The sequence below is a fragment of the Nothoprocta perdicaria genome, unplaced genomic scaffold, assembly GCF_003342845.1.
Source record: "Nothoprocta perdicaria isolate Ctin4 unplaced genomic scaffold, notPer1 scaffold_99, whole genome shotgun sequence".
Lineage (NCBI taxonomy): Eukaryota > Metazoa > Chordata > Aves > Tinamiformes > Tinamidae > Nothoprocta > Nothoprocta perdicaria.
The window spans coordinates 2,787,468-2,814,988 of NW_020456298.1; the positions used below are offsets into that span (position 1 = coordinate 2,787,468).

At 44.6% G+C, this 27,521-nt stretch overlaps 1 protein-coding gene across 1 annotated transcript in view; it reads left to right on the plus strand.

The window, feature by feature from the left end:
- Positions 1 to 102: 102 nt before the first annotated feature.
- SLC35F3 (solute carrier family 35 member F3) overlaps positions 103 to 27,521 on the plus strand; it is a 60,731-nt gene continuing 33,312 nt past the window's right edge. Inside the window, exons 1-3 of the mRNA XM_026053387.1 lie at positions 103 to 178; positions 1,622 to 1,681; positions 13,922 to 14,246. Coding sequence (XP_025909172.1) covers positions 103 to 178; positions 1,622 to 1,681; positions 13,922 to 14,246 — 461 coding nt within the window. The remainder of the gene's footprint in view (positions 179 to 1,621; positions 1,682 to 13,921; positions 14,247 to 27,521) is intronic.

Genomic DNA, 27,521 nt, shown 5'->3' on the forward strand with positions numbered 1-27,521 from the left:
GCGCCGCGGGCGCTGCGGCACAGGGCGGCGGGCCCGAGCGCTCCGGCGGCGCCAGGATGTAGCGCGGGCCGGCGCGGAGCTGCCGCCGGGCGCGGGCTCGCCATGAAGAAGCACTCGGCGCGGGTGGCCCCGCTGAGCGCCTGCAACAGCCCCGTGCTCACCCTCACCAAAGTGGAAGGTAAGGGCGCGGGGAGCCCGTGCCCGCTTGGCAGGTGGGCGCRGGAGCGCGGCCGCGCTGCGGCGGCCGCAGGAGGGACGAGCGCTCCCCGTCCCCTCGGGAGCGTCGGGGGCTGCAGCCCGAGCAAGGGGCGACGGTGCCCTCGGCAGCGCAGCTCCCGAGCAGGGCGCTGGGGCCAGGCGAGGTGCGGCGGTGGCGGAGCGGGGACCCGCGGGCCGTGTGCGCGCGCAGGGGAGCCGAGCGAGGGCTCGGCAGGTGAGCGGGGCGCAGGGAGACGGGCGCGGGAGGAGGAGAGGGGGGTGAGAGCAGGGAGAGGAGAAGCCCCTCGGCTGCAGCTTGCGCGCTGGAGGCAGGAGAAGGGGAAGCCGCTGCCGGGGGGATCTGCTGCGCGGCTCGGGAGGAGCGGGAGAGGACTGCAGGGAAGAGGAAAAGGCCGGCTGCGAGGATGGAGGAAGGCAGGGTGAAGGAGGAGAGGTCTGAGTCCAAGAGGGGATGAGAGTTCAGTAAAGTTAAAAATATATGTGAGACTCCGTGGACACAAAAAAGAGAGAAAAAAAAAAAAAAGAAGGTAATATTGCAACTGAGGAAAAGGAAAGGGAAATAAAAACATTACTAATAGCTCTGTGGACAAGAAAGGGAGAAAATGCAATAATGCCCAAAGGGGGCTTGGGCTGAAAGGAACTAAAATCAGCAAGTGAAAATGAAAGATGGYGAATTTCAGGTTGTTATTTTTGTTTATGGAGAATAGAGCTGTTGCACCCTCCCCGTAGGAAGACCTCCTGCTGTAGAGCTAGGAAAAGGGATCTCAGCCTCCTGACCGAAAGAATAAAAAGGCTGATTTTCGTTACACTATAATAAGTAAAGTCCTTTGGACTTAGCCCTGTGCTGGGCAGTGTTTGTCTCATGGTCTGYGCTGGAGGCTGCTCTGGGCTGGGAGCATTTCTTCCTTTCTCTTGCTGCACTGCACATGCCGTATGAATCATGAATAATAACAACCCAGTGGGTTCCAGCTTTGAAACACAGGTCATATAACTCCTCTTCTACCAATTCAAATACAGCTTATTATCTACTTTGTCTAGAAACAGAAGTGCCCATATCTTTCCTTGCGTTGTAAAATGGAACTCTTCCAAGCATTTCCATGTCTGTTCAGCTTGCCAGCTTTTAGCTACCTTTTCCCTGCCCAATGGGGCTCTGTTGAGCTAGCTGGACCTTTCCTCCTTTAGTTCAAATTCTTGCCCTTTTGTTACCATCAGTGGCAAAATCTARATTACCTTGGTTGTGTATGTTGGGGCCCAGAGGTGCTACCGAGGCAGGTAACACTTCCCTTTGCCTTTTATTTCTCTTTAATGAAACAGCTGGGCTCTGTGTGAGAGTTTCTCATTGTAAATCAATGGCCATTCCCTTTGAGACTAATATTGCCTAATTTTGCCTGCTGCTGTTTAGAGCCGCAGGAAAAAGCCAAGATGGAGCTGCAGACAAACTTGGGCGGGCAGTGGGCCCACGGTGGGCAGCTCTGCCCGTGGCCTGGCTGCTGCAGAGACTGGCCTTCCCCAGGTGCTCTGCGAGCCCCACTCCTTGCCGAGGTAGGGCCAGTGCTGCCGGAGAGAAAACTTCATGCTGCTCCACAGGTACCAGCTCCTGCTACCCTCCCCGACCAGGCATTCAAGGATCTGTGGCGGACCAGTGGGGATTTGTATCCCTGCTGGCTCATTGGCCAAGAGAAGCCCTTCGTTGCTATGCACTGCTCCAAGCCTTCCAGCATTGCCCCTGGTTTCCGGCCTGTGCAGTAGCTTCCTTGCTTTGAAAGGGAGCTAAGGACTGTGCGCCTTCGGAAGCGTGACTGCCATTCCCAATTATTGCAGAGATTGAATCATCAGTATGCACCGGGCTTGCTGTACCAGCACTTTTAAAAGCTGCCGTAGCTACACGTATCACTCAGGCAGGCAGTAACCGGAGGGTGTTTTTTTTCCCTCTCCTGCGCCTGCTGCTTTTTTTGAGTGTACATATTGAGAAATGTGCACGCGGCGCCTGGTGGCTTATGTGCGTTCAGCTTTCTGTTGTTTTGATCAACAGTTTCCATCCCGCAGTGGCTGTTCCTCTCAGAGCAGCTGGCGGGCTGGTTTCACACTGCTTGCACGTGACAGCCCCAGGTGCTTTGAGGACTGCCCTCCTCTCCGAGGAAGGTAAATGCCTCCATCTCTGCTTGGTGTCTTGGGATGTGTTGGAGATGAGGGACATCGACTTTCTGCAGAACATCCAGGCTTGTTCCTGTACCAGAGAAGGGCCAGTTGCAGCCCTCCCCACGCAGGGCTCCTCGCTTGCTGGTCCCCTGCGCAGGGAGGTGGTATCGCAGCCTCCCCGTCGAGCACATTCCTGCCATATGCTGCCATATGCTGGCAGAGCCCTGGCACAGGCTGCCAAGAGAGGCTGTGGAGTCTCCTTCTCTGGAGATCTTCCCAACCCGCCTGGACACAGCCCTGTGCCCTGTGCCCTGTGCTCTGGGTGACCCTGCGTGTGCAGGGTGGTGGGACTAGAGGACCTCTGGAGGTTCCTTCCAATGTTAAGGATTCCGTGGTTCTGTGATCATCACCTGATTGCAACAGATTTTGGACATTACRGTTGGTATCTGACCAACGTTAACTAAATGTGAACTTCCCTTCACCCCGGGGAAGTTACCCTGGTGCCGAGGCAATCAGAAGGAGACCCTCCCTCAAAAAGGTTTAACTTATTTGGAAGCCACCCAGCCATGGAGCTGCCTGCTGAGTGTCACTCTGCCTTGAGTGCAGGGTTGGGAAGATATGAGTTGGTAGCAGGTAGCATAACTTCAGTGCTTGTGAGGTGGTGTCAGATGTATGGCTATGGGATGGGACGGGGGTGGTAACAACAAAAGGAGATTATAGAAAAGCCGTTGTGTGGAAGATTGCAGATATATGGTACTGATGTCAGCACCGGATCAGCTCCACACGAGCTTTGGATTTGACCCTTTATTTACAGTCTGTCAGGGGCAGCAGATCTGCACAATAATTTTGGGCATCCGCAACAAATGAAACTCATCTAACGTGTGTACAAACATTTTCTTTATTATAATTACATCTCATTTAGCTCTTTGTAATTGTGTTTATGGTAATCATTCAAATGTTGTTATTCTTCACTGAACAATAAGCATTTTTGCTGAGGGGTTAGTGGAAGCAAAGAAAATGTGTCTGGTGATGTTCAGAAGCTGCTTGTAGTGTAAATGATACCTCTCTTCTGTCATTATATATAAATCTGTAAGCTTTGATGCTGCGGAGCCGGGTTCTGCCACATGCTCCTCTGGAGTAGCTTGGTTTGCAGCACCGGRGTTACAGAGAGTTTGTGCAAGTATAAGTGAGAAACTCATTTGGCCTTTAATTTATTGCATGCCTACAAGGAATTCATCGTGCATTCATCACCACTGTAATCACTTTAATAATAAAACTTCCACATTTTCAGTAAGTACAGATAGAAGACCTCAAGCACAGTAGCAGCAGGCATGATTGGCGATGTGCTTCCCTAAGACATGTGAATTTTATTCTCATTTTGCTGATGGGACAGCTGAAAAACTGCAAAATGATGCAACTTCTCTAAAAAAATTTTCACAGAACAGAGAGGAAAAGACCCAGGAAAGGAGAGAAATAGAACCTAAACTGTTGGCCACAAGTGGGCACTCTTTCATGAAGGGCTGCAAGGTGGTGCCATAAAGCTCTCTTTTTGTTGAAGTCAATGATTTCATGCATGTTCCTGATAAATTCCTTTTTAGGAAATTAGCTCAATACAGCAAAGTATATCTCTGAGTAAACTGCTGTATAAAAATGAGCAGTGACCTGCTGGTGTCATCTAATGGTTTTGGGAACAGAATCTTGCTTTTGCTTTCCCTGAGCAGTAGGAGAGACCCTATGAAAATTTGGCCTGGGAGTTAATATTTCCAAGAAGCAACAGTTGTGCATGCTTTTTTTGTTGTTTTTTTTTTTCTTTGATTTTTTGGGTTTTTTTTTTTTAATATGAGAACTTTAAAGAATAGAACTACATAGCACGTGCCGGTAACCACGTGCTATACAAACCAGAACCGAAACCAGAACGGGAGAGCTGGCCCGTGGCTCGGTGCAGTGCCGTGATTTGTGGGTGCAGTGTGTTCCCCCATTTAAGTGGCCTTCGAGGGGAAGGCAGGTGCAGGTTTGCAGGGAACAGATTATTTGCAAAACGTTTGCTTTGGTTCGGGCCATATTTATGCAGAGCAGACAGCAAAGCTGATTCTTGCACATGGGCATTCAGGATCAGGACAGAGACGGTCAAACCCACCCTACACGAGCGCCAGAGATGGGGTAGCAGCTTTCAGTTACTCCTGATGGGAGCTGGGCTGAAGCAGGTGATCTCGGGTGAAAATGGGTGTGTTTGAGAGAGCTGGGGCTAAATGTGCTAGTGCAGGAACAAACAAGATGGGGAATTTTTAGTGCTTCTCCTTGGTACTGGCCAGCAAGTTCTCTGTTGTCACAGAGTAAACTAAATGTAGCTTGTTACCTTCAGAGAAAAGGGGTCCCCATCTTCACATTTACTCCGGGTGCACACAGGCCAGGATTATAGGCCAGCTTTATCCTGCAGTAACTTTCTTTTGAGCCCAGTTTTCCAATTTCTTGCTGTTAATGCAACAGTATATTTGAGCAGATGTCCAAGATCTTGTTCCAAAGAAGTGATGGGTTTCTTGTTGCATAACACCTGGCCCACTTCCCACATGGCACAGTGCTTTCTGAGGCTTTAAACAGGCTCAAAATGAGCTGCTTTTAGCTGGGCTGCTCTTATTCACTGGGGAGTCCAGCCAGCTCGGCTCTCATCGTGTCCTGCTGGTTACTTGATGCATCATCTCACTGTGTGAACTCAGTGGCCGTAGGTTTAGAGATGACCCATTCCTTCTGCACTGTGTGTACCCTCCCAAAATGATACCAAAAAATAAATATATATATATATATATATTTCTGTTACCGTTTTGATGTTACCAAACTGCTAGATAATGCCAAAGTAGGAGCTTTAATGCATCATGAAGCAGAAGGATAAGTTATTAAAGATTAATGCAGGTCCCTTGCTTTCAGTGGCTGAGATGAGCCTCTATGTACCTACAGTAAACCAAGGCATTTTCATTTACAGTGACAGGACATAATAATAACAGCAACCATTGGATCATCTCAGACCTTTTTTAGGTGCACATCTTTACATTTCACCCATATACCCCTAAATGAAGCAGGATGCATTTTCTGGTCATCTTGAATCAATTTAGGCATAGACTCACAAAAAGTAAGCGGATTGCTAGTCATCTATTTAATTATAGATTTTGCCCATGAAAAGTCAGAACAAGGACTAGTTAAAAAAACTAGTCACCAGAATGCACCATTCACAGCCCTCTATTTTTATTCTATAAATTAAATTTTATAAATCTTGTAAAAGACACTTCTGTGACTCTTTCCTAATGGCTGACAATGGCAGGCAGAAGGATTTATATCATAAAAGCTATTTAGAATAAAAGTTGGAGTTCAGAAAAGACTGTGGAAGCTCATCAGAAAAGCCTGTAATAGCTCAGCAACTATTTCCCAGTTATAAGGCACATATATTATATTACTGGAATTATGGCTGTCATATTCTATTATACTCAATGCAGCAAGTTATGTACTAACTGTTTTCCTCAACTTGGCTGAGGTACCGTCCCCAACCTTTAGTCCAAAGCCTGGTTAATCTTTGTTAATTATAAGCTGCGAGATGCCATTTCAGACCTGGATAGCATCCTGAGGAAGAGAGAACTTGGCTAATAACGGAGCCATTTATTTGTAACATTCACTGAATTTTGCTGACGGTAACTGCGGCATAAGATCAAAGACAACAGGAATCAAGGCATTTTTGGCACTGCAGAGCTTCCTTCTAGCAGAGAGAGCCACCAAATGTGTTGGCACCACGTGCTGGAGAAGAACACCAGCTAATATTGGTGCCTCCAGTGTGAATTGTCCAGTGCCAGGAAGCAGCCATGGAGCTGCAGCGTGCCTGGCATTGTCACCATGCAGGAAAAGCACCTCCTGCCAGGTGTCCGAGTCCCACTTGAGGCATTAGCTTCTCCGTGGCATCCAGCACCCTTTGGTGAGACACATGATATGGTGACTCTTTGTGGAGTAACAGGAACATGTTGTGCTCATTGTCACTATTCCTGGCTGAATAACAATTCTGTCCAATAAAATAAACCTGTGAGCCCCATAAGCCTTGTAATTCAGCCATGGAGAAATGCAGGAATATGTGGGACTATGGGAATAAGTAAGGGAATATGATCTTGAAATTCCATTTCCATGGCCACCTCAGATTTCATAGGGCAGCTTGCGCAAGGATAGCGCTGTATTTATGGCTGAAAAAAGCAAGAGTCCAACTTCTACAGCTGATTGAAACAAATAAGGAAGAGCAGGTTGCAAAAGCCTTTCTCACTGAAAAGAGGAGGAGGCAATAATTACTGTGAACGTGGGAACTAGAAGCCTCACGTATTTTCTTTTTGTTGGGAGTTAAGTGCCCGCCAGCAACATGGTATAGCCAAGCATAGCCTTGTTGTCAAAGGACCTCCAGCTTCTGCAGAGCTTGCTGGTGAGAGGTGAGGAGCCTTTCCTCTCCCCTCTTTTGGTCAATCTTTGGTGAGCAAATCATGTGAAGGCTTTGCTGGATATATGCAGGTTGCTCTGGCCGCTCTGAGCTCATTCAAGTCCATGTCAAGTCCACTGTAAGGTCTGTTTTGTAGTTGGTAGGGACTGATAGTCCAAATGTCTTGTTCTGAACTTAAGACTTACAAAGAAAAAACATTGTGTGTAGGTTCAGTAGCAGCTTAACTCTGTCTTAAAACACTCAGCTGTAGTTAAAATTTCATATGCAAGAAACCAGGAGACTGCAACAAATGTTCCATCTGAAACTATGTACTTACTTAACCATCAAGCGGTAGGGAATTTTAGAAAGCTCTAAAAGGGAAAAATAACATTATCCTGATTTTGATAAAATGCAGCCAGCCTAGGCAGCACAATTAGCATGAGTTCACTTAGCAGTAAGCATAAATGCCTGTATATATGCACTGAGGTAAATAAATGGTATTTGTGTCAGTATAAATAGCCAAGTGGATAATAGAGTCCCTTGAAAGGCCCTTCCCTTAAGGAAGATGTTTCTTGCCCATGTGGCACTCAAACTGTTGGCTAATTAATTCATTAATTGTATGTTGGCTAATTAATATAACAGTTTCTTGTAGTCCAGTGTCTTTTTTAACTAGGACAGACAGTCATCTCTCAGACATTTGTTCAAGGTCATATTTGGCACAGACTCCAACTCACAGTAGCCACAGAATCCAGTTTTGGTCCTTGCTCATTTTTGCTCTGATGGAAGCCCTGCTTCTCTTTGAGAGATGCTCGTCTCAAAGGCAATGGCAAAACTCCCACTGACCTAACCAAGTATTCTACTGCAAGCTTTAATCCAGTTTTTGTTCAAGGAGAGAATGCAGAGTAATGAATAAATATGAAAATACTTCATTTTCCAAACTATCCAAAATATGTATCTCACAGTTAGGATTATTCTTCACATGTTTTCCTGATACAAACTTCCAGTACTACAATGTTGGTATTCTAGGAAGCTGCCAGCATTTTGAAATTTCACTGTGGACTCCAGCCATGCATTCTGATTTAAAATACAGAGGAAAGCATTTAAGGAGAAGAAATCTTAAGTGGAATATCATGTTTTAATGAAACCCATTTGAGGGTAGCACTTTTAAACAGAATTTCTAAGCAGTTGCCTCTGAGGATAAATTAAACTATTCCTATTCCTTTTTTTTTTTTTTTTTTTTTTTTTTTTTTTGCATGACTGTTCAATTTGCTGCAGCATAGAATTGATAATTTATTAGCTGTTCATATGTCACAAACCAGAATCAGAATATAAACATTTTGTGAGAATATTTGGTGGAAGAAGAAAGGAGTATGTATTCCAGGGAATATAATTTAGTGTATATCCAACCATATCTGCAGATTTATAATCTAATTCTAACTCTTTCATTAAGCTTTATTAAAAGAAGAGGTCATGTGTGATGATAACTATTAATTAATATGTGATAACCATTGGTGGGCACTGGAACAGGTTGCCCGGAGAGGTTGTGGAGTCTCCATGTTCAGAGCTGTTCAAAGGCCACCTGGTCACAGCCTGGACAACTGCTCCAGGTGACCGTGCTTGAACAGGAGAGCTGGACCATGATTTCTGAAGGCACCTTCCAGCTTGCGACACGAGGTGTCTGTGTGTATCAGTGATAGCAAACAGTAATACTGTGAGGAGCACTGTAGGGTTCAGCAGTTGCAAGAAAGTCATGCCTATTTAGCATTTTAAACTGTGCAGAAGTTAGATGCTCAGGTAATATCAGTGGTGGGTTTACACAGACAAGAGGTTGGAGGAGTCATCTTGATCATCTAGGAGCCGATAGATTATTTTTTATCCTATTGAAATTAAGGTGATCAGGTCAAATCTGAATATCCTGCAGTTTATCATAATGAATTGATTTTAAATACGGATTTGTAGTAACAAAAGAAAGGTCTGAACTCAAACTGCATCGYTTTTGCTTTGAGCCTTTGTTCTTACCGAGATCCCCGTTTACAGATACCTACATCCCTCTTGAAATGTATTCTGTAGCCTCAAGCAATTTCATATCTTTTGACCCAATAGGTTAATTCCTTGGTTTTGTTCTTTAAAATAATCTTTACCTTGGGTTTAAAATTATCTCATTTCTTTTGTTAAATTTATTTATATTTTGTACCCACCTGATCATCATTTGCATTCATTTCACATTATGTGGTACATACATTTGCTAGGTCATGCCCATATTGATTCATTCTTTATTTAGTCATCCTATTTCATGATCAAATTATAAAGTAAAATTATTTTTATCTTTTGCTGTAAGAGCAAGGTATTTAAAGAATCTGCTTTAATCTTTTATAGTTTCCCAAACTGTGTCTAAAAATCAACGTATGTGCAATGCCATTTTGACCTAATACTCTAATTTCGAAAGTGATTTAATAATAGTTGGGAGGGGACTTGTCATTTTTACATTATGGCACGTTAGCCAGTATTCACTGAAAAATAGCATCGTCGTCTGTAAGACCTGTAGTACCAACCATGGGAAGGAAGTTGGGATAATGTGCTTGGACAAGCCACAGTCACTGCAGTGCTGTGCCCTGCAGCCCCACCAGCATCTCATGGAGCTCTCAGCTTATGGTTAGGCACCTAAGCACAAGTGCCACAAAACCACACAAGCAGCCACCATGCAGGGGCCAAGAAAAGGCCCATCCGGTCTYTCCTTATCCTAACTCCAGCTCAGTGGGGTTGACTGGCGGGATGTTTCTCCAGCATGAAACACATCCTTTGCACTATGGCTGAGCTGATCCCTGCAAATGCCCTAGATGCTGGAAATGGCTCCTGTTTCACTCTGTTGTCTTTTTTGTTCCTCATAATTCTTAGCAGTTAATTTGCTCTTTTGTTTGATTGATTTTTCTGCTCCTCCTGAACCCTGTGTCACCGTTTTCATAGGAGAGTCTGGGAAGACCTTGTGTTTCCCAGTGGAAATGGGCAGAGGCCATCACTGAGTGTTCAGCATGAGCATTACTTCTTCCAGCCCCTCTGGCTGTACGTGCCGAATTTTACCCCCTGGTCCCCTGCTGTCCCTCACAGCTGGCCCTTACTCCTGCTGCCCCGAAGAGCTTCACGTCACCAGCACACGTTGGCACCTCGCTGCCTCCTCCCTCGTGCCCCAGGTTGCTTACGGGGGTGACGAGCGGTGCAGACCGCCCCGCAGAGCGCTGCAGAACCTCCGTTACCTCCTTCTCTTGCTTCATTGCCTCCTAACGTGTTTCCTCTTCTGGACTGGGCCATTTCTCCGTTCCAGCACCTTCCCTGGGTGCTTTATTCTACACTATTCTAGTGTATATTTTAAATATAGAATGGAAATACTTCTGGAGATATCCAGAGAATATTAAGATGGAGAATATGGAGAATATTAAGGTGACGGGAACAAAGGAATGTCTCTGTCCTGACAGGTTATAGATGTAAGGGAGGTGCAAAACTGCGTAGGACTGGCAGCACTTAGGCATGCCCAGGAGGAGGTATTTTGACATCTGGGAGCTTTAATGGGATTGTAAGGAGGAAACAGTTGGTGCAAGCAGCCTTTGGCAAAGCTGCAGCTAATTTGGAGAAGATAGAACTGTCCCTTGATGCATAAGTTAGGCCCTGTGTGTTCTCATTCCTGTTGGATGCAGCAGAGGTCGGAACGGTTGGTACAGGGAAATTGCTGCCTTCTGAAATGAAATGCTACTGTTCCTTAAGATGAGCTATGAGCGAAGGGTGAGACCATCATTGACATAAGAAACCTGCCCTAGCTGCTTGGTGATCTGCCGTGTGACTCCCTGGGGCTTGACTCTCTAACCTGACCAACTGTGGAGGAGATGACCSGACAGCACATCTGAGCTACCATTAACACTGCAGATTTAGGCAACTACAGTGGCAGTTAGAGATGAAATCCACCGTGTGGATTTGGCACTTGATCTTCTCTTCGCAGGATGGTATCTCAGCTCTTTTTAATAGCTAGGCTCAAAAATCCTGGGCTGCTAAATAATGCAGAGTTAGTGTGGGAGAGGGGGTGAGTTAATAGCGCTCTGAAGAGTTCGTGAGCCTCCTACTGAGGCAAGCAGTATCCTCTATCCAGAAAGCTGCCACCAGGAATCAACATGTGTGCTTTAAGGYATAGTCATGTGTGCTGTGTAGTTACTTTGGAACTAATTGTCACCCACCTTTTTCTTAATTTTGCCGTTATTGGAGAGGAAGGTGCAGAACAGCCAAGGGTATGAGGAAATAACCTCGTCCAGTGCTGACCCTTGTGCATGTTCGCAGGTCCTAGAGCCCTAACCATTGTAGCAGTTTGTTACAGGAGTGATGTTGCAGCTGTGCCTCAGCTCCGTCTCTCCTATTTATTATAAGCATATATTATTTCTTGCAAGCTTTACAGACTCATTCTGTGCAATATCCAAACAGGTACAAAACGTTTGAAAGGCTGGCAAAAYGCAAATGCCTTGAAGATGGCTCATTTGTCATAGTCAGTGAGGCCTGCAAAGGCTCTTCCTTTTTATCAAAGTAGTTTTCAGAAGCCCTAGTTTAAAAAGCCGCATTAGAGCGTGCACATTCATAGTCTAGGGAGGCCGGTGGAATTGTGCATTATCATGAGGCACATGTGTCAGTCCCTAGTAGACTGGACCCTGGTCTGTGAGGGTCACTTTCTCACTGTGAAGGACTGGCAAGCGCATTTTGCACATTCCTAACACTCCTTTCAGCCATTTGCTGGCTGGCTGGCAGCAGCAAAAGCCGTCCATCAATGACAGCTCTATGGGTTTGTGCTGAAGGGCTCGTTTCTGAGCCTACCTGTGTYGTCTCCAGTGTCTGCAGTGACTTCAGTCTGCGATCCTGACAGCGGGTAGGACTCGTCTYACCCAGCTTCAAGCACCTACAGCAGGGACACCTACTTCTGAGCTTGTCAGCCAAGACTATTTGGAGCTGGTGAGGGAAGCAAGCACTTGGAGAGGGTGATTCATCTGGCTTGTCTTAATCATCTGCTTCAGGAGGAGATAAATCGTGCTGTGGCAATGCTTTTTTTTTCTGTCTACTAACTATGCAGAAAGTGTAAATGAGTGTCTCAGATGTACAAGTCTGCGCAGCAGATGTCTCAAGCTGCTAAGCTGAATGCCACCCTTGGCTTCGATCAGCATTGCATGGTTAGCCTGTCCAATGAGGTACAGTGCAGCCCTGTGGTGGGTCTTTAATGGGCTAGCTGTGCATAGGGGTTTTAAGCCTTAAAGCCCTTCTGAAGGGGTCTAGACAGGGTTTTTAAAGGTGATTCCACTGCTGGGAGGGATTTCCTGTAGCCCAGTGCAAGCATCAGCAGTTAGTGAGCAGGGACACTTCATCTGAGGCCTGAGGAGGGATGGGGTTGTTTCCTTGGGCTCCTGGAGCGTTGAGCTCGGGTGCGGGTGTCTGGTGCAGGTGTCTGAAGCCAGTTGAGAGGGGCCTCCCTCCTAAGGTGCAAAGTGTCTGGGGTCACAGTGGCAAGGCTCCTTGGARAAGCATGTGGAAAAGTTGCAGAGCCAGTAACCACCGCAGGATTTGTGGGGTGGACAGCAAACACCACACTGCTTTGTGAGGTTCGGGGAAATTAAAGTACCGCTGGTTGGAAAGGTGAACGCTGAGCAGCCTGTGCAGTGAATCGGGCAGAAAGTGTTAGCTACATGCAGCGATGGAAAGAAAAGGCATTAAGGWGATTTTTAGCAAACTGAGGCTTCACAGACAGCTCCCTTTTATTTCTAACCACTCCGAACTGTTAGCAGATGGGTTGTCACCTTTTCAATATATGCCTAATACGATGTCAGGTTAGCTTTGGATAACCCTTTGGCCTGCTGGTGCATCTCCATTTGGGTGGGAAGCTGCTCACAGTTTTCTCTTGAAAACCGAAATAAGTGAAGAGATCAGCCAAGTCCCTTCCTCTTCCAAAGCCACTCAGAAAAACACCAGGAAAACTCTAGATCCTTCTGCCTTTGCTACTGTAYTCTCTTATACTTTTTTTTTGATCCAAAGCTACCAAAGGGAGTCCAAAGTTTGGGAAGCTGTTCTGAGTACTCAATATGATTGTGTTGTTTTTTATGTTATAAAATACAGCTTTAGTGGGCAAATTCATGGTGCTGTTAGCTTAGTTCATACATTTGTCATCTGTAAATAAATAAATTATTGGTTCTCTTCCCAGAATAAACTTTTTCTTTACTAATGTATTAGCTTGTGCAAATACAAAATCAGGTTAACATGAAATAAGAGGTGTTAAAATATTGCCTATTCAAACTACTGATTCCCCTAAGTATAARGAAGGATTTTTTGTGTACAGATCCCTATTTCCCAAGCACTAAGATAGGGAATAATGTGTATGTGAGATGGGGGGTTCCAAGCAACGTCCTTGGCCCAGCCAAGGCCGGGCAAAGCTGCCGTCAGGGTGCAGAGTTGCAGCCGGTGCCTCAGGGAGAGGCCAGGGCTRGTGCTGCGAGTTGCTCCTCACAGCACCCATGGCTTGCTGTAAGTGTTGCCCGCCGGTGGCAGCCTCTGCAGGGTGGTTCTGGCCAGCTTGGCCATCCAGGCTCAGCCTTAATCGGGCTGCTCACTTTGCAGGGATCACACCTAGCTGCAAGATTAAATACCTGCATTAAATACATTGCCCCTTCTCTCCTCTTAAAGAAACACCATGTTGCCCAAGTTGCCCAATTCCGTATTTTATAAGACAATACTTGCAAATGCTGCTGTAATCCTCTCTGCTGCTTTATTAATCTCAGTGCCATATTTTGCATTCATTTGCACGTCCCAGCAGCAGCAGCAGTTTGAGCGGTCCATTACATACTTCCATGTGCATCAAAACACCATGCAATTTCACTTCCCATTTTGCCCAGTGGCTCCTAAACCCAGAGGTGACAATTRATGTTTACCCTGTACTTGTGCCTCAGAGAGGTCGAGCACCTTCTGATGATCCAGAACTGAATGCCATGTGTGACGAGCTGTGTTTCCTTGTGGTGTGTTTCCTTGCTCCACGTGAGTTCAGCAGGCGCCGGGATTTGGGACCTGTGTTGGCGCCCGGCTCTCTGTGTAAGGCTTGTCCTTTCTTCTCCGCAGGGGATGAGCGCTCCCGGGAGTCGCCGGCGCCCGCAGAAGCGCAGATGCAGGCGGGCGCAGAGGGCGGCGCGAGGGGGAACCGCTGCTGCTGGAAATGCTCCGTGACGCAGTTCAAGAAGCTTTTCTGGGGTGTCGCTGTGGTCCTGGGGGTCTGCTCCTCCTGGTCAGGCTCAACCCAGCTTGCAAAACTGACCTTTAAGAAATTTGATGCACCCTTCACTCTAACGTGGTTTGCAACAAACTGGAACTTTTTATTCTTTCCCTTGTATTATCTTGGACATGTTTTTAAGTCAGCTGAAAAGCAGTCTCCAAAGCAAAGATACAGGTATGAGCGTTTTCTTTTTCCTCCGGTGCCACTTGCATGCTACTGTACCTCTAGGCAGACATTTTACTTGGATCATTTGCTTAAAACAAACTTGCAATAGTTTTTCTCTTCAGTGTTGTTAAAGGATGTGGTGAACTGTGTGCGATCTGCAGGTGGTATGTTACTGCTCTTAATCCTTAACTCAGATGGTAAGAAGTCCAGGTTTATTTACAGCACATACAAGTCATTTAATGAAGGTMTGTACTTTCTGTTGTTACTTTTCAATAATTTTCTGTCCATGTTTCTCTGACTATATTTATTTATTGTAAATTAATAGTGTTCTTCCTCTATGATACAGACAATTTCTTTGGCAATCTCCGAGGAAGCTGAGAGCGCTGCTCTTTCTAGAAGTGGTATTAGTGCAGTTCCTTGACTAGCCAAAGGATGAGTGCTATGGGATTTTCCTGGCATTGCACCCTTGACACCTAAGGCCAGACTGTGATCCCTGTTCTCCTTGAGCTGGTTTGTTTAGTTCCGAGGGGAAGCATGGTCATAGCTGAAGACGGTGTCTCCAGGGCACCTTTCTTTTTCTTTAGCAAGCCTAAACCTATGGAGTGCAAAGGCTCTTGTGAACCCCACCGAGTGCCCAGCTTCCATGAAGGGCTGGGCATGTTGGAGCCTGGCGAGGGCTCCGATACCTCCTGGAGCTCCGGCTCAGGAGCGGTGCCAGGGCCAGCCGGGCTGCCTCGGCCACAAGGAGCCCCGTGGCAGGGAGCCCCCGCGCTGCTCGGGGCACGGTGGGCACCGCTGTCCCCTTCGGCTGCGCAGCGGGGCCCGCGTCCTTCGTGGAGCCGCTCGCAAGGCGACCGGCATGAGGGCTCCACTCCCAGCTCCCGGCTGTGCCGCAGCGAGGCAGGGACTCACCGTGAAAGGAAGGAGGCAGGAACACGGGGTGCTCATGAAATTCTCTACCTTATATCATTTCCTGCATTTTCGTAGTCTTCTAAGTCACCAGGGGGGTTGTGGATAAAGGAATTTCACTGTTTATGGCAGGTCCTAGAGCAGTGCTCAGAATTTTTAAGCTTCTGTAGGATTCCAGGTTTCCTGCTTTGTCCTTCAAGCTTCAGTTTCTGCTTGTTTACCAAATGGCAAACAAGGGTGCCTCGGGGATGAGAAAGTATGGAAGATAGAAAAAGCAACAGTTTAATCTAAGAACAATAACAAATGCTAGCCCAAACAGCTACCTTTTAGTTTCTTTGGTYTGTAAGTATTTTTCTTTCCAGCTTCCCTCGGATAGTGTTTTAAATACTGATAGTTCTGGGGTGAGCGGTTGTGGTTCACCATTTCCCTGGGGTTAAAACCAGGACATTATACTCTTCTTAGCTGCAGTTAATTGAGACAGCTGGTAATTTTATGACTTCCATTTAATTAAATGATGACTGAGCTGAGCAGCAGGTGCAAGTCGTACAGCTTATTTGGGATGTAGAGGGGAACATCACTATAAATAAGYCTGCAGCAGGCTTTGTAAAGAGTGGGCATGTGCATGTCTGAGTAGCGGATTGAATAGGGTTAATTTGCAGGGTTTTTAGTTGCTCTCAGAGCACAGGCTTGGCTTTGTTTCCTAGCTTTGCTGCAGCTCTGGCATGTGCCTTTGAGCAAGTCCGGGCAAACCTTTGATTCCTTGGCASTCACCATTCCTTTGTGTGGGACAGCCCTTCCGAGGGAGAACTGTCCCCTTAGCGTGTGCTTGTGTAGAGTCGGCCTTAGCTTGTCCTCTATGGAGGCTTTTCCGTGGTGCTGAGTTGCCATAGTAAGAATTACTGTTCACCTGCATTCCCTGTTATGGCTGAGATTTCTCATGCCCATGTCAGAACACACAAGGTGGGGATCCCAGAATTCCGCCTTAACCTCTTCCTCCTTGTGCATACGGCTGTATTGGGATGTGTGGACTTTGCAGCTCTGTGTGAGACACTGCTACCTTGAGGAAAGGCTGAGCTCCAGGCACAGTTGGACATGTTAGGAAGGCTTTCCGTGGACTTCTGAGTGGATGAAGTAAGACARTTCTGACCTGGAACTAACAAGAAACTTGTTCCACCGCTTGCTGCTAATTTTATCCTCCCTCCTCATCTATGTTTTATGCATTTTCTTAGCTCTCTGGCAGGAGTTCACAAGAAGATAAACAAATGGGAGAGTGTATAGTAGAATTATGATGCCCAAGTCACCTCATTAGTAAGATAGTAAATGAAGGGATTCTCATGTGTTAGCTACACAGGTGTCTAAAATCCCTAGGGAGTTAATATTTTTGGCAGCAGCGTTCCCAAGGACACAGCAGAGCTGTAGAGACGGTCACCCCTGCCCTGAGCGGGGCCCAGCAGTGCCCTGTATGGGCCCGGGCTCAAGGCCCGGCTCCTGCCCGGCGGCCCTGTGCACACGTGGCTCCATCCTCCTCCTCCCTTCTTCCTGAAGGCCTTGGTAGCAGCTGTGAGAGCTTGGCAAAAGCTGGCCGGGAATGATGCTGTACATCTTTTGCAGTTAAAGAATATGTAAATCAAAACAGCCATTGGAAGAAAAACTTATAAAAGAGGGATCATAAAATGTAATAAAAGTGGAAAAGGAGTCTGTCCTGCTGCACATATATATGCTTACCTTCATTAGTTAAATGTACCATCCAAAAGCCTTAGTGTGACTTTAAATTCCAATTGTGTTATGCCACAGGCATACTATGCCATATATATAATTTTTGTACACTCTGTAATCTCACTTAATAACATACCTGCTGCAGTCACAGACCAATTTAAAGCTGTACAGGCTTTTCCCATTTTATAAAACATACGTTGGTAATTAACTTGGCACCAAAACCTTACAGTAGTACATTACATTTATTAAGAGGTTTATTAATTTTCTCTCTAATGTTTTGAGTATTAGACAATAATGTAAATGATTAAAGATCTCTGACTCAAGCTTAGGGCATGGAAAGGAGCTTTCAAGGTAAGCACAAGTGGAATAACAGTTGTATCTGCAGCAAAGGGAGAGAGTCACTCTTAATTCCATCAAGACAGTGTTGGATTTTTTCCAAAATACATCCAGAGCTTGACAAAGGACAAAATCCCTTCTGAACCAGTACTTTTTGGTGATGAATCAAGGCAGACCAAAACACATTTGTTCACATACAAACTATTCTAGGTTGCTTCCATTAAATTGAAGAGTTGTGGATAAACTGTGTTTCAGGGCCCCATGATGGGTCACACACYGGTCACACAAGACTGTGTTCCTGGTAAAATGACCCAGAAAATTCTGACAGGCCATGGGAGGGCACTCCAAGGTTATCTCCACTCTGCTACTTCTTGTTTGAGTGTTTATTTTAAAATGAAATTACTTTAACTCGCTTAACGTTAATTTAAACCGTTGTCCATTCCAGAAATAACCCATGTAGTGATTTATGGACCTAATGAATCATTTAAGAGCACTTCAGTTTGTCTTCAGAGCTTTTGCTTCCAAACTACTTTATAAAATGACATATTCAATTTGATGAGCTCTCTTCCATCATACTTACATTACTAATTTATGAGGTAATCTAAATTAAAAGTACTGGAGCTTAAACTCCCTAGCTATAGGAAATTAAAATCTCTRTAAGATATTATTTAGCTTTGTGTATTTCTAGGCAGGAGAGAACGTACCACAGCTCTTACAAAGCTGCAGATACCAGGGTGAGAGCAGCTGGGGCTTCTGTGCACATACTAGCAGCAGAATTCCTCCTTACTTATTTTGATGGTATTGTGGTTTTATCTAATGGTTTTCAGAGCAGGACTTTACAGAATGGTTTGCAAGATTATTTGTTTATCTTCTAGATGATGATTTTTATTGCATACCACCATAGGGCTRAAGGAAACTCTTCTACAGCCTTGAATAGAGCAGATGATCCTGGCAAATGCAATAATCATCTCATATCTGGGACTGATCTACATCCATATTTGAGCGTGCTTTAACATGTGCTTTTTCACTGAATCAGTCTCTGTACTGCCCCTGAGTTAGCTGCCACTAATCGTTCAGAATTTGAACATATTTCTTTGTAAAGAAAGAGAGAGAGTGGAGAGTAACACTGAAATACTCTTTTTTTCTTTGGAACTCAGCCAAAATACTGGAGGTAATGATGGAAGAGGACTGATGTGGATCTCATTTACTCAGTATATACTTCTCAAGAGTCACTTTTGATGCATATACTTTTGATGCATAGGGATTCAGAATGGAGACTTATATTTTCTGTGGCCAGAGGTGATTGGAGCCTTTAGCTTCACATAAAGTCCAAGAAAATGTGGGCCAATTTTTAAATATATTCCGTACACATTTCTGCGTGAAGGAGATGAGATGCTAGCCCAGCATCCCCATGTTGACTCATGTGAAAGCGCCATCAACTCTACGCCCCTCTGCAGCAGCAGTGAGGGAACTTGGCCACGCAGGTGCTGGTAACTACCTGATCATGATGAAATTTTTACGTGAGGATAGGATCAGAGATAGATTTGGCAAGACTGGATGCTTTTTTTTTTTTTTTTTTTTTTTTTTTTTTTTGCTATTGATTTCAAACATTCTGTATTCATGAGTCTCTTTTACCCAACAGCATTAAAATGTTCCAGTGTGGTTGACTTCTGGCATCTTACTGATTTATGTTACTACTTAGGTGGGAACATGGCCACCAGAGCATACAGCACTACCAGAGTCATGAATAAGCTACAGAAACATCCAGACCTGATGAATACAAGTGTTTTAGCAAATATCACCCAATGGAACATCATGTGTTTTTTCCTTTCAAAAACTTTCCATTATAAGTTCTATTTCAGTATATTAACATTAAACCAAGGCTTATTTACTTTGTGTTCTTCAAAATAAAATTGTTTTACAACTTAAGGTCACACTAGTTTAATGGGGTAAAAAAGGATGCAGCACCTGATTCTTGCTTGAGTTGGACAGATACAAATCAGGACTAGTTCTAAATTAAATCTGTTTGGTCTCCCTGCTAGCCTGGCAGAACTCATCTTTGTGCTTGGGATCTAAGCAACTAATGAACAGAAGATGAGTATATTGCTGCCTTGCATAACTAATTCATGTTTAGTATTATAGRAGAATGGCTAATATATTGTGCAAGTGGTTCAATCAAAATTTTGGTTATTTATTTCCACTGCAGGTCTCAACTCTGGTTGACCTGTTTTGTTCGTAGTCAACTGTATCCCCTCAGAGACAGCTTCCACTGAAGCTTCACTTTTCTCCCAGTACTTTTAGCAGAAAATAGTAAAAAATCACTTTTAGCTGAAACTGTAGTTGTAGTGATGCTTTCTTGTGGAACAGCGCGGTGTTATTGGCAAGAGAGGTGCTGCAGGACATCTGCCACATGTCCTGCCTGTGGGGCATACGGTCAAGTTCAGGCGTGGAGCACTCGTTTGGGCCTAGCTGAGCCAAAACCAAACTCAAATCAGTGAAATTGTTACTTGGTCGCGTGGCCTACATCAGCATAGGAGCCATAACAAGGACGAGCGGTTGTATATTTTCCTTGGGAATGTGGAGTTCTACTGCAAACACATTGCATAAAAGGAAGTGTATTTAAAAAAATGGCAATTTGGCTTCACTTGTATAAATTATCACAGAATTGTTATCTGGTGTCATCTTCAGAAGCAAAGGAAGAGGCAGCAGCCTTACTGATAACCGCCTAGCCCACATACTCTCCTGCTGTTTTGTGCCTCACCACTTCTGTGGCCATTCTCTGCCTCCTTTTGGATGGCCCAGAAGCTGCTGCTTCTGCAGCTGGAAGGACTCACTCTGTTGCCAGATGTCTAGTTTCCATCCTTCTGGCTCAGACAGATGCTGTTGCTAACTTCAGTTTCCCAAAGTTGTGAAATTACTGCTTCCTGATGAAAGCCATGGGAGCCCCTCTCTTTCCTTGCATGGATACTGTGCAGCTCAGCAAACCAGGAGCCTGAAGGACCACAGCACGTCCCCTCCACAGAAGTTCTGGAGGGAGCATCTAACTGCTAGCTGCAGATTTTTGCTTTTGTTAAAGGTCCCAGCACAGCTATGCTGCATTATTGCCAAAATTATCATATATGCCATCAATTCAGCAGTTYCCCCGGAGAGACTCTGCTCAGGTAATTAACAGATAATGTCATAGTTTCTGGCTGGCTRTGTCTCCTGGTGCATTTTTTTTTCTCAGCCAGCTGTCTATAGTGTGATCACAATATGTACTCTTCAGGCTTCAGAGTATTTCTGGAGTATCTTCCTGTTCAAGTAGTCCTTTTCTGTGCACTGAAGACATCATCAGAGGTTAGAGTAGCAAGGAAATTTGCCTCAACTGGCTCTGCAGTAACTACATTTGAGGTGGCACTGCTGCTGAGTTTTTCTAGTGGAAAGGTTAGAAAAGCTTCTGCCCGAGCCCTGTTGCAGCTGGTGGTCTTTCTGTTCCCTATATGCTCAGTAGGGCAGCTTGGTACCTAAATCAGGGCTAATGATGACAGTGACTGGTAGAGTGCCCCCAAGTTGATGGCCAAGCCCAAACTTCTCTCATGGTAGCTCTCACCATGTGAGAGTTGCTTGTGGGTGCTAGGCATTTAAAGTGGCATTTCTATTCTTACCTCCTTTTCTAAAACTGGCCCCAGCTTTTCCCATTCCCTGGAAAGAATTCCCTTAAGGGAATTTCTTTTAAAAAAATCAAAGGTTTATTAAATCCATCTGTTCAGGTGGTTAACAGTGCCTGTGAGAGTCTATGTCTTAGCCTCTGTGTGAAAAATATTGTGGTTCCTTTTTAGGAAACCCTTCCTTTGTAATTTAATATTCACATTATTTGAAAAGGTACTTTGAGATTCTCCTTGTATTTCAGAGCATGATGCTGTGAAAAAAATAAAAGCTTAATGTTCATGTCTGAAAAAACTTTCTCYGAATTTGAGAGGTATTCCTCTGAGGAAAAACTTCTTGGCTSTGAGGATGATAGAGCCCTGGAGCAGGTTGCCCAAGGAAGTTGTGGAGTTTCCCTCCCAGAGGATGTGATCCTTCTCCTGCATGGGTGCGATCCTGTGCCACGTACTGTAGGTGACCCTGCTTGTTCAGAGGGCTTGGACTACACAATCTCCGAAAGTCCCTTCCAACCTCAGCCATTCTGTAATTCTGTAATCTGAAGATCCTTATTGCAGTGAGCATCTCCTCTTCTGGCTTTTGTAGCACACTGGAGGGCTAATGAGGAAAAGAAACAAGGTGCTCCTGATCGGAAAAATCGCGTGTTCTTCAACTATCCCCAAGCCTGGTTTGCAAAACTATTCCACAGATGAATTAAATGGTGGCCTGTGATTTTATCTTGTTGTCCCCTTAATTTTTCATGGTAGAAAGAAAATGCTCTCTCTGCCATATCTCCAGCAGATACTCTAACTATATTATACAGCTCATATGAGGTAGTGGTGCTTGAGGCAAGGACTAGAAACAGAAGCAATTGCTCCTGTTATGTGGAGACAGTGCACATGTGATGAAACTGTGCATTTTTGCAGTGGTGTCTTTGTTTGAAAGAATGTAATGTCTTCCAGCAGTGGATGATCTCTGCTGGTGTTTAAACTTTAGGCTAATAGCACTTCATTAACTTGCTTTACCTCTGGTTAGCAAAGCAAGCTGCTGGACTTCYTTGCTTCTAGGGTTTACTTCAGGAGACCTCATGAGCAAATCCACCCATACTGCAAAACTGAAAGCAGCAAGTTGAAGAGAGGACTGAAGGGACTTCAAGGGGCATCTCGTCCATTCCCTGCCTCAGTGCGTGACCTCCATGCACACGCAGAAAAGAAAATGCTTTTTATGATTGGTAGAGGGAGAAAAAGGGACCCAGAAAAGACAGTGCAAGTGTGTTTGCTGAGTGTGGAAGGAATGAGAAAGCTGAGTGAGGATGGATAAGCTGTGTGTCTAAGCATCACAGCATGAGAGAAGGCAGACTTTGCTGCGGCTCCTTTTGCACAGGATTTTACCTTGGTCATCACAGCAAGTATTTTGACACCCAGTGCAGAAATMTACTGAGTACTATCGTGCACAGGTTCTTCCTTGGTTACAGCAACAACAAAACCAACAGAACTCAGGACRCAGTAATAAGGAAGTATATTTCCTTCCCCCTACTCGAGATCTGTGTCAAAATATGTTAAGGGCTGCCACCCTTAAAATTGCATTAAAAGGCAAGATGCCCATGTGGTAACAGACTTTGTAGTTGCAGTTGGTAGCTCTCAGTGAAGACAGATGAGGCAGTAAGAAGTGTTTGAGGCTGACACTACTACAGGAGTGGAAAAAACCTTTTTGTCCAGCTGCCTAGTGGTTATGTACTGAGTCCAGAATTCCCATGATTATTTCTGGTTGTATTAAAAGATGGTCTCATATGAATGCAAAAGTACCTGGCTATAGATCCTGTTCAGTCACAATAGGAGTGAACTGGGTGTCCTGTTTGTTAATCAGAGCTAGTAAAAAGGAAAAAATAGTAGAAGGCAAAGCTTGGCCTCAACATAGGTATATGAACAGGGTGTTGTAAATTGGAAAATTCTGCTGAGCACTTATTTAATACTGCCTGTGAACATCAGYAGATTTTAGCAGGGAAACACTGGTAAGGTATGAGCTGGTGGGCAGACACATTCATATATCTGTACTTGCTAAGATCTGCAGCCATTCCCATGTTTTCTGGCAGTATCGCATCTTTCAAATGGTAGTTTTCTGCCAGAGAGTCTTCCAAAATGCCATCTAAAATAGCAAAAACAAGCTAAATGTGGTTTTGTAACCTGATTTGCCTGCTTGAGAAGGCAGTTTGTGAAGATTGCTTCTCTCCAGTTTAGCTAAGAAAAAGAAAGCAGATCCTGGTGATCTGTCTGTCCATCTTTAGGCATCATCTAAAACTCAGTGAGTTTGAAGGAAACAGTCTCATTCACATTATGCCCTTGGGGTCATTACCATGTCATTTGGGCCTCTTTATACTCAGCAAGCCTGTAATGATCAAGTTCATTGTGGCTTTCTTGTCCGTTCTCTGCTTGCCGCATTTCTGACAGAACTCTTTCCCACATACTCTGAAACATTTAGTTTTAGCTTTATTATTTGCTTTATTTCCCTCTCTTAAATGAGGTTTCTGTGAAGTGGGCCTTGGTTGCTCGTGGTTTGATTTCTGAGTTGCATTCCTGTCTTTAGAGCTGGATGTTTGCTTATTTACTTAAGGCACTTATTTTGCAGCTGTATAGAGATTGCTGAAACATTTCCTTGGCATCTTTCAAAATCTTTGTCAGTAAAAAGCTAAGGCTCCCATGAGGTGAATGGGCCCCTGGAAGTCTGAATGAGTGATGGCATCCCCAGTTTCTTTCATCAGAAACCCTGGTCGAAGCCCAGGCACCTCAGCTCGCTGTGGATAGCTCCTCTGTGGCAGAGCAGTATTAACCTTTCTGTTGCTGAGCCAAGGCACCCATGGACAGTGTACACACACACATATATCTGTTACGGTAGTCCTGTCAGTCTGCTTTTGGCTGTGCATCACAAATGATAAATATTTTACTTTACCAGAATACTTTCTTTTTTTCTSTCTCTCTCCTTATCTGCAAGACAGGCCACTTAGGCCAAATGAGAATTGAATCACGCTTTTTATGCACTGAAACTACAGCTTTCTTGACTAATCTGGCTTTTTATGCATTCAGCTGGAATGCATATGCATTTCCAACTATGGATCATTCTAAAARTTATTCAGCTCTCCTATTAAATAACACATTAGAACCACAGAATCACAGAATGGTTAAGGTTGGAAGGGACCTCTAGAGACCATCTAGTCCAACCCCTCCCTACTCCAACAGGGACACCCAGAGCACGGGGCACAGGGCGGCATCCAGGTGGATCTGGAAGATCTCCAGAGAAGGAGAACTCCACAACCTCCCTGGGCAGCCTGTGCCAGGGCTCTGGCACCCTCACAGGAAGGAAGCTCTTCCTCACAGGGAGATGGAGTTGCCTGTGGTGCAACTTACACCCCTTATCCCTTGTCCTGTCATTGGCTACCAATGAGAAGAGCTTGGCCCCTTCCTCCCTACATTCCCTCTTCATGAACTTATATGTGTTAATCAGATCCCCTCTCAGCCTTCTCTTCTCCAGGCTAAACAGGCCCAACTCACTCAGTCTCTCCTCATACGAGAGATGTTCCAGTCCCTTAATCATCTTGGTTGCCCTCCACCTAGAAGATAGGCCAATCTGTATTCTCAGTACCTCTTAATAATACCTTTGATAAAAAGGATGTTCCAGCGTTCATGCTGCCTGTTGTTTCCACCATCCAGCAACCAGCAACACTGGTTGCTGTTGTCAGATCATCTCACCATGATTCACTGAATTCCAAGTCATAGAATCATGGAACAGTTGAGGTTGGAGAGAACCTCACAAGGTCTCAATTTGTCACTTCTCTCCCATTAATGTACCCACAGATCTACAGTTGATGATGGAATTTTTAGCAATTAATGCCAACCCTCTAAAAGTCTCACAGCATTAAACRAAGAGCTATATTGATTTCATGGATTTTTCAAACAATTTAAGCAATATGTAGTAAAGCAGTGCTCTTCTGTATATCCACGTGATATCTGTAACACTGTAACTTGTAGCCTTACAAAATTCTACCTGGCCTTTATAGCAGAGTTGGATTCTGTAGAAGGAATAACCATAAAAGCATATGGAAAAAGACCATTCAGTCATGCATGACATGGAAAAGGTGAAGTAAAAACTAGATAGCATCAAGCAGAAGGAGTGAGATGCTCAGACCAAGGGAGGTGTTTTTTCAAACCATGTCAAAYCATGAGCTTTCAGAGGTGTGAAAAGTGAACATCCTGGACAAATGGTCAGTGCACGCTTGGAAGCAGGAGTTGTTGGGGCACGTGCAGCCAGGTATGGGAGCAGATCATATGAGCTCTGATTGGCAACATACAAATGATGTTGGTGTAGCAACATCACAACTTCTTCTGAAAGCTCAGCTAGATCAGTATATTTTATATKATTCCATATGTTAGTGCTCAAATAAAACTTACTGACATGTTAAAGATGTTTTCTTGGGATCCTTTAAAAGATAACATCATATAGGCTTTAYTTTTAGGTGAACAGGAATCATAATAAGGACACTCTTCTTAAAAATTGTATCAGTTATATGATATAAATACTTAACCATGGATCTAGAATTTGGCTGTCAAGTTTGACAATCCCGCCTACCACTTTAAGTTTCTTGAATTTTGTTTTGCTTTCATGATTCAAAAAGATTAACAGCTGCAAGCAACTGGAGACAAGTGGGTGCAAAAAGTGGGAAAAAATGTTTCCTTCACAGCAGTTCTACTGAGAGAAATTTGTCTGTTTCTCAATGTGGCTTTAGATGCTTTCCATTATTATACTGCTGGTATCTGAGACCTCGTTACCCAAAAAGCCTTTGTCTAGCACAGAACAGTAATTAACCACAGATTTTAGGCACATGTAGGAACATCTCACTAGGGAAATCTGAAAACAGAGAAGAAAAATAATATCTCTGAGTCAGTATAATGTCATGATCCAAATGTGTAAGGGCAAATTTTCCTTCCTCAAGTAACTCAGCTCCTGAGCGCTAGAGATAGTGTGCRTTAAGCCACAAGCCTGGCTTTCACATGGCTTGGGCCCAACAGTGGTCACCAGCCGACTTCACTGCATGAAGGGTGCTCATGGTACCCACTAGGCCTTGTACAGCTGCAAGGAGAAAGCTGCTATAGTTCATTAATTTTGTCATTCTGTATAATTCATACGTTTCAAAGGGAATGGCACTGAAAGCTTTGTAGTACTGAAGGTGCATAATAATCGCATCAAAATTGCCCATCTGCAGCTAAAGTGAGATAATTGCCTAGGCGTATTCGCCTTTCCAGAAGAGATTTTGAATAATAAATGTTTATAAACCATTCTGTCATCATATTATCCAGCTCTCACCCCATGAGCCAACCTCTCAATTCATTTACACTCTTTTTAAACCAGAAATAGCTCTCATTGGTGCAGTTCTGAAGTCAGCAAAGATCAGAATCTGCACCAGCTTAAATCAGCTGGTCTTCTCTCACAGCTCCCCAGCAACTCTTATGAAGCAAATCAGATACGAGGAATCAGCAGAATTCTGATTCTGATACCAGATTCTGGTAGCATTCTAATAATTCTAATTCTAATAATTAAATTATGGAATTTAGGGGCTCAGATACAAGTCTTTAGTGATGGACCTCTTTCTTGAGGGGCAGGTCTTGTCAAGGCTGAGAAATAGGCCCTGCTCTGAAAACAGGCATAAATATCTACCTGTGATTGCAGGCAGACCCTTGCTCCTCCTTGGGAACCTCTATTCTCTCTCAGAGCTAAAGGCCTGAGCTGATTCATTCTCACAAAATAGAGATGTGCCCACAATATTGTGGGACTGGCAGCAGCAGGTTGGACTTGAGACTGTGTTAATTAGCTTTATCACAGCTGATTCTAGCTACTTCTGCAAATCAGCTCGTTAGTAGAGACTCAGGTCACCCAAGGCTTTGAATGTGGCTCTTGTACAGTTGATAAAATGCAGGCAGCTGTAAAACATGTCCGGATTAAAGTGTATGCTTTCCTGTTCAATCCTCTCTTTCTCCACAGTGATGCAGTTTGTAAATGTTTCTGTATTCTGCTACGCTAAATTTTCCTCACAATTAAAAGCTGAGAAAAAGCAGTGACCAGCCAGTGTATTTTTTGGTGTGACTCTGCTGTCTGACGCTTCTCCAAGAATGAATTGATTTTTCCATTAAACTTGATACAAATCTTACTGATGCCTTGATCATCCTCAGTACGCCTGACTGATCTACTGATCTCTAGTAGCTGACCCATGATCTTTGCAGCACCTCTTGTGCCTCTGCCATATCTTGCTCAGCAACTGGAACTGTGTGTTCCAGCCTAGCCATGCTAAAAGTGCTCAGTGAATAAAGATGGACAGTTTATAAAGGGTAAAACACATTTCAGAAGAGATGATGAGATCACCTGCCTTCTGCCACTTTGTGCCAGTTATCCTTCTGTGTGAAAGCAGGAGCTGCCATTTCTTCTGCGTGATTCCTCCAGCAAAGGAGCCATCTGATCAATATGTACAAATACATGTTGTATTTGTATCTCCATCATCTCTGAGTGGAGAGTGTAGGGAGGAAGGGGCCAAACTCTTCTTCTTGTGGCCAGTGACAAGACAAGGGATAATGGCTACAAACTGAAACAAAGGAAGGTCCATCTCCATGTGAGGAAGAAGTTCTTCACTGTGAGGGTGCCAGAGCCCTGGCACAGGCT